Source organism: Nicotiana tomentosiformis, chromosome 2, assembly GCF_000390325.3.
Source record: "Nicotiana tomentosiformis chromosome 2, ASM39032v3, whole genome shotgun sequence".
Lineage (NCBI taxonomy): Eukaryota > Viridiplantae > Streptophyta > Magnoliopsida > Solanales > Solanaceae > Nicotiana > Nicotiana tomentosiformis.
Window position 1 is genome coordinate 13,196,559 of NC_090813.1, and position 7,656 is coordinate 13,204,214.

Consider the following 7,656-nt stretch of genomic DNA (forward strand, 5'->3'; position numbering starts at 1 on the left):
CGATGAATCAATTAGCTAAAGCCCAACTTCAACAAGTTCAAGGTCCTAAGCAAGTAAATTCAATAGAGGGTGTAAATATGATGGTAAATAAGAGAAGGCAAAAGGGTCAACAAGTACAAAACTGTGCGGAACAATATGTGCAAGAAGATAGTGGGTTTTACCAAGATGAATCCTACAACGAACAAGAGGAGGAAGTGCAATATATGAACAACTTCCAAGGGCAAAGAAACAACTCTCAAGGCCCGAATTAACAACAATAGCGATCTCAAGGTAATCAAGGGAATTGGAACTCAAACCACCAAGGCAATTGGAGTGGTGGTAACAACCAAGGTAATTGGAACAATCAAAACAATCAAGGCAATTGGAATGGTCAAAACAACCAAGGCAATTGGAGTGGCAACAATCAAGGATATTGGGGAGGCAACACCCAAGGGGGTTGGAACAATAACCAAGGGAATAGGGGGCCGGGCTTTCAAAGTCCCCCGATGTATCAACAACCAAGCAACCTGCCTCCTTATCCGTCTCATAGGACTAGCTCTTCCAATAATGAGATGGGGAGAATTGAGAACATGTTTAAACAAATAATGGAGAAGAATGCCGACTCAGATGCTCAACTAGCCTCTCACAACACTTCAATTCGCAATTTGGAAGTTCAATTAGGGCAAATCTCGCAAGCTTTAAACACTCGTCCTAAGGGGGCACTAACAAGTGACACGGTGGTGAATCCGAAGGGTGGGAACAACATGGGACATGCCATGGCCGTGACTACAAGGAGTGGAAAAGGTGAGGATGCAACCACCTTAAGTCAAAGAAAAATTGTGGATGATGAACAAGTGATTCAAGAAGATGAGATTTCAAATAATGTGGTGCAAGCAAATGACTAAGTGAGAATTGATATTGATGAAAATATGGAGGAGACTCAAGAAGAAGTGAACCCGTCTAGGGAACACATTGTAGACATACCAGAACTGATAGTGCCAAAGGCTAAGGCACCAATGCCAAGGCCTCCTCCTCCATACCCTCAAAGTCTTGCCAAAAAAAATGGCGAGAACCAATTCAAAAGGTTTATTGACATGATGAAGAACTTATCTATTAATGTGCCATTAGTTGAGGTTTTGGAGCAAATACCCGGATATGCAAAGTTCATGAATAATTTCGTGACAAAGAAGAGGTCGATGAATTGTGAGACTATAAAGATGACACATCAAGTAAGCACACTTGTGCACTCAATGGCTCTTAAATTGGAAGATCCCAGCGCTTTCACAATCCCTTGCACCATTGGAAGCGCCGACTTTGCCAAATCTCTTTGTGATCTAGGGGCGAGTATCAACTTGATGCCCTACTCAGTTTTCAAAACGTTGGAGATTGGGAAACTAAGACCCACTTCGATGAGGCTACAAATGGTGGATCATACTATGAAGAGACCATTGGATATCATTGATGATGTGTTGGTTCGAGTTGATAAGTTCATCCTCCCGGCGGACTTTGTGATTCTTGATTGTGAAGTGGACTATGAGGTTCCTATTATTTTGGGTAGACATTTCCTTGTTATGGGGAAGGCACTTGTTGATGTGCAAATCTATGAGGCAACCGAATAGCAATGAAGTTTGTTCGTTTGTGGACTTAGTGACCGAGGTGATTGTTGATGATGCTAGTGCCATGATGAATGTTGATGATACTTTGGAGGCCGTATTGATTAATCATGATGATGATGAGAAGGATGACTATGTGGAATGTGTGAATGCATTGCAAGGAATGGGGTCATACACTTATGAACCCTGCAAATTGTCCTTAGATTTTGAAAACCGGAAGACTCCTCCAACAAAGCGCTCAATCGAGGAGCCTCTCACTTTGGAGTTAAAGCCATTGCCTCCACATCTCAGGTATGAATTCCTTGGCTCGTGTTCTACTTTACCAGTTATTATTTCCTCTTGTTTGACTAATGTGTAGGTAGACTCTACTTTGGCGGTGCTACAAAAGAGGAAGAAAGCTATCGGATATTGGCGGATATTAGGGGTATAATCTGCCTTTTGCATGCACAAGATTATTTTGGAGGAGGATGCCAAACCCTCCGTTAAACATCAAAAAAGATTAAATGAAGCAATGCAAGAGGTGGTAAAGAAGGATATCATAAAGTGGTTGGATGCCGGGGTTATTTAACCCATTTCTGATAGCTCGTGGACCTCTTCTGTGTAATGTATCCTAAAGAAGGGGGGCATGATTGTGGTCACCAATGACAAGAACGAGTTGATTCCTACAATAACGGTGACCTGGTGGAGAGTGTGTATGGACTATAGCAAGCTCAACAAAGTCACAAGGAAAGATCACTTCCCATTTCCATTCCTTGATCAAATGCTCGATAGGTTGTCCGGCCGTACTTTCTATTATTTCCTTGATGGATATTCCGGCTACAATCAAATTCTTATTTCTCCAGAGGACCAAGAGAAGACTACTTTCACATGTCCCTATGGTACTTTCGCATTCTTGCGGATGCCATTTGGGTTATGCAATGCACCGACAACTTTTCAATGGTGTATGATGGCTATCTTCACCGACATGGTGGAGGATTTTCTTGAGGTCTTCATGGATGATTTTTCTGTGGTTGGGAATTCCTTTGATGATTGCTTGAAAAACTTGGATAAGGTCTTGGAAAGATGTGAGGAGACAAACTTGGTGCTCAATTGGGAGAAATGTCACTTCATGGTCGAGGAAGGCATTCTCCTTGGCCAGAAAATTTTAAAGAATGGTATTGGGGTCGACAAGGCCAAAATAGAGGTGATTTCTAAACTCCCACCCCTACATCCGTGAAGGGAGTGAGGAGCTTCTTGGGTAATGCGGGGTTCTATCGCCGTTTCATCAAGGATTTTTCAAAAGTGGTGAACCCCTTGTGTAAGTTTTTGGAGAAAGATGCCAAATTCCATTTCAACGAGGATTGCATGAAGGCATTCGAATTGCTCGAGTTCAAATTGACTACTACTTCTATTATCACCGCACTGGATTGGAGCTTGCCTTTTGAGCTCATGTGTGATGCAAGTGATGTGGCGGTCGGAGCAGTTTTGGGACAACATATCAACAAAATCTTCCATCCGGTCTACTATGCTAGTAAGACCATGAATGATGCCCAAGTCAATTACACGGTGATCGAAAAAGAGCACATTGCTATTGTCTTTGCTATGGAGAAGTTTCTCCCGTACTTGATGGGTACAAAGGTGATTGTCCACACCGATCATGCGACGCTTCGGTACCTAATGAGCAAGAAAGATTCAAAGGCGCGGTTAATGAGATGGGTGTTTTTATTTCAAGAGTTCGATCTATAAATCCAAGACAGAAAAGGCAGTGAAAACTAAGTGGAGAACCATTTGTCTCGCTTGGAGGAGGAGGGGAGGCCACATGATGGCCTTGAAATCAATGACTCCTTCCCCGACTAGCAACTTCTAGCCATTTCAATGACCAAGATGCCATGGTTCGCCGACTTAGCAAATTATCTTATGAGTGGTATTGTACTGAATGATTTCTCTTCAAACCAAAGGAAGAAACTCAAATGGGGTTGCATTGACTACTATTGGGATGAACCGTACCTCTCACGGATTTGTACCGATGGTGTGATTCGAAGATGTGTGCCGGAGGAGGAACAAGTGGAAATTCTTTGTGCTTTCCACTCTTCACCATATGGTGGTCATCATGGTGGAGCGATAACGGAGGCGAAAGTGTTGAGTTTTGGATACTATTGGCCTACTCTCTACAAGGACATAAGTGATCTAGTCAAGCGTTGTGATGACTGTCAAAGGGCCGGTGGTATTTATAAGAAAAATGAGATGCCCCTCACCACCATCTTGGAAATTGATATTTTTGATGTGTGGGGGATTGATTTCATGGGACCATTCATTAGCTCTTGTGGGAACACATACATTTTGGTAGTTGTGAACTATGTGTCAAAGTGGGTTGAGGTCGTTGATCTACCTAACAACGAAGCTCGAAGTGTGGTGGCATTTTTGAAAAAGAAAATCTTTACAAGATTTGGTACTCCAAGGGCCATTATAAGTGATGGGGGATTGCACTTTTACAACAAAGCTTTTGATACCTTACTCACCAAGTATGATGTCACTCACAAAGTCACGACCCCCTATCACCCTCAAGCAAGTAGACAAGTGGAAGTCTCTAACAGGGAGATCAAGAGTATTTTTTCAAATACAGTGAATGCCAACCGGACGGATTGGTCGAAGAAACTTGATGATGCTCTATGGGCCTATAAGACAACTTACAAAACACTGATTGGGATGTCTCCATACCGGTTGGTGTTCGGGAAACAGTGTCACCTTCCGGTGGAACTTGAGCACAAGGCTATGTGGGCAGTGAAGAAGCTAAATCTTGAGTGGGATATCGCTGCCAACTTAAGGGTGGCACAATTGAGTGAGCTAGATGAATTCTGGTACTATGCATATACAAGTTTTTCCTTATATAAGGAGAAGATGAAGTACCTCCATGACAAATACATTCGGAACAAGGAGTTCAAAGAAGGTGATCTTGTGTTATTGTTCAATTCTCGGTTACAGATATTTCCGGGAAAGTTGAAGTCTAAATGGAGTGGCCCGTTTGAGGTTGTGAGTGTGACACCCTTTGGTGCATTAGACTTGAAGAATAAAATGATGAAGTGTTTAGAGTCAATGGTCACCGGGTGAAGCATTATTTGGAAAAGGTTGATGAGGCCACATCGTGGCATTGATTCACTTCAAGTGATTGATGGTAATCTGCGTCGTGCCGCAACGTTAAATTGTGCGGTCCGCAGATCCTTAGGCGAGGGCAAAGTTTGTGCATTGATTGTGCAGACCACACTCAAAATTGTGCGCTCCGCAGAAACTGAACTGCGGCCGCAGAAAAATATTTGCGGCCACAGATCAAAACTTCAGAGAATTGATATTTTTGGGACTTGAATTGTGCGGCCACACTCAGAATTGTTAGGACCACACTACAATTGTGTGGTCGCACTTCCAAAATTGTGCGGTCCACATAAGTCATTATGCGGCCACACTCAGAATTGTGCGAACTGCACTTCCCCCTCTCGCCCACTATTTTATCTGTAATTGTTTTATAGTCTGTGTTTGAACTTTAACTTACTCATGTTGCTATGTATTGCAGAAAATGGTTAGATCAAGAGGACGTGGTGACACTTCCAAATGGAGGGGTGAACCCTACCGAGGCCGAGGCAGGGGTACCCTACCACTCTCGTGCAAAACGTGATTAGTAAGAAGGCAACAGTAGGCCGAGGTAGACATCCACAGCCCTCCGAATCTAGTTCATATGCCCCATCTAGGGAAGTATCAGAGAGCGACTCAGTGCAAAGGAAGCATGTTGTGCCATCACAGCCACAGATTCCCAGGATAGATACCGACTGAGAGACGAGCCTACCTATTCTGAGAGAAATTCTAAGGTATCATAAGGGAATAGTCAGGCTACGGATCCCTCGTCTACTCATGCCCCTGCCGCACCAGTCACAGTTGTTGATGATGATGATATTCCGGATGACGGTCGAGGGGGTAATACCCGAGCTGCAAGCCTAGAGAGGTCAAAGAAGAAGGAAGTTTGGGAAGATAGGTTTGTGAGCCTGACTGCATTCAATAGGTTCCAAAAGTGGTGACCGCAGAGATCGCTCACTATTGAGCGACAGTTTATGTTGAAATATCTGGATAGATACAACCCGAATGTGTTAAGACAATTTTGGGAAATAAAAGAGTGGAAATGGTTCACGAAAAGCGTATTGGATGCCAAGGAGCACTTAGTCAGGGAGTTCTATGACAATGTGGCGCACATCAAGAAGGGGACTAAGGTGACTAAGGTGCGGAACCTAAAAGTACGATTTGATCAGAGCACCCTGAACACTTATTTGGGGTTCGAGGATATGGAGTCGGTGCAGTATTTAAAGAAGTTCACACTTGGTGATGCATCTCGCCCTTGGCTAGCTGAGATACTGGCAGCTCCAGGACCACCACAGCCATGGATCACAGCAGGGGTTCCTATTCTGCAAAACACCCTCAACTTAGAAGCAAAAGGGTGGCAAACATTTGTATGCACTCGCATAGACCCAAGCCGAAATGAAAACAATCTTCCAATCCCTAGGGCAGTCTTAGTTGCATCTATCATGGCCGGGCCAATTAATGTGGGTGCCATCATGTCAGCCAACATGTCTCTGGTTGTTAGGAAGGGTGAAAACTGCTCTACGTATCCCAACACTATCACGGAGTATCTCACGGATGCAGGGGTGGAGCCCAAGATCTTTGATACGAAGGTAAGTTTTAAGAATCCCTTCTCCTGGTACTCTCTAAAGGACCCAAGTAACTTGAAAAATAAGGGTAAGTCGAGTACTACCGTAGGCCAGTCTGATGAGCCATCGGTGATAGTTGCAGATTCTGCTGCTATGCCTTCTACAACTTCCATGTCTTCCACAACAGCCGGGCCTACCACCGAGACAGCTGCCATGCCACCACCTCTATCTTTAGGGCCATCGGCATCAGTATCAGTGCCTTCCTCCTCAACTTATCCACTCTCTACGCTGTGAGTCTCCCAGACGCTAGCGAGTCACAACAACTGGATGCAGACAGCTACTGCAAAGCTGTCTGACCTATCCAGTGTTGTTGCAGCTCAGACCTCTACCTCATCACCCCAGATTCCTATGTCAGTGGAGCAAACTTTAAAGAAAATATTGGAGAATCAAAATACCATCATGGGCACCATGGTGGAACATGGGGTAGGAATTGAGGAGCTTGGGAAGCAAGTGAAGAAGATGAGGAAAACTTAGGCTTCGATAAAATCCGTTGACAAATTGAGACAAGAAGTGACCAAGATAACAACCGCTAGGGATCTTCTATTTGACTTACTGATGGAGACAGATCCATCAGTACCAGCAGACCCAACAATGGATGGCGTGACAACCTTCTTAAGGGATTGAGTCTGGTTTTGATGTTTAGGAAAGAACAGTAGTAATAATGAATAAGAGGACCTAAGTGAGTCAAACTAGAAGAGTCAAGCATGCTTCAATTGGTACCAATACACTTAATTGCATGCTTATGATTAAAAACAAGTTCTTGGAAAGAAATAGCTCTAGTTAGTGACCTTGTGACTCTTGCGTTGACTTAGGCAATCATCGAGTGGTTTAGTTGAACCATTAGTGATTTTCAATCTTGAATACAGTTGTTGTGGGCCTTTGACTCCATCCTCTTGAACAATCCAGCTGTGTGAGAGGTGAGATGTTTTGTTACAAGTCCAAGTACCCATGCGAATGGTATAGAACTTGCCCTGAATGTATTTTTAGGTGAAATTCTAAGTTTTGCTTGGCTTAAGAAGTGATTGTAAGCTCTCCTTGAACCATTTTGAAATTTTCCATGGCCCACTAATGATGTTATCCCTAGTTAACCCTTTTGAGCCTAAAGGCTTTCTTATTTGATAACCATGTTACAAGCCTTTACCCATTTTGTAGTGACCCTCTCTTGGCACTCGAGCTTTCCTTAACACTTATGAGAAGCAAATTGGCAAAAAAATAAGTTTAGGGGAGAGACGAGGAGTTTGAAAGTGGTAACAAGGTACAAAAAGAGAAAAGAAATGAAGAAAAAGAAAGAACAAAAGAAAAACACAAAAAAGAAAGTGAATAAATTTAAGGGTTGA

The 7,656-nt window shown here is 43.4% G+C and overlaps 1 protein-coding gene across 1 annotated transcript; it reads left to right on the plus strand.

Annotated features, from left to right (window-relative positions):
• The first annotated feature begins 908 nt into the window (after positions 1 to 908).
• On the plus strand, positions 909 to 1,598 carry LOC138904351 (uncharacterized). The gene has a single exon (XM_070192852.1). It carries the CDS (start codon positions 909 to 911, stop codon positions 1,596 to 1,598), a length of 690 nt encoding a protein of 229 aa, XP_070048953.1.
• The last annotated feature ends 6,058 nt before the right edge of the window (positions 1,599 to 7,656 follow it).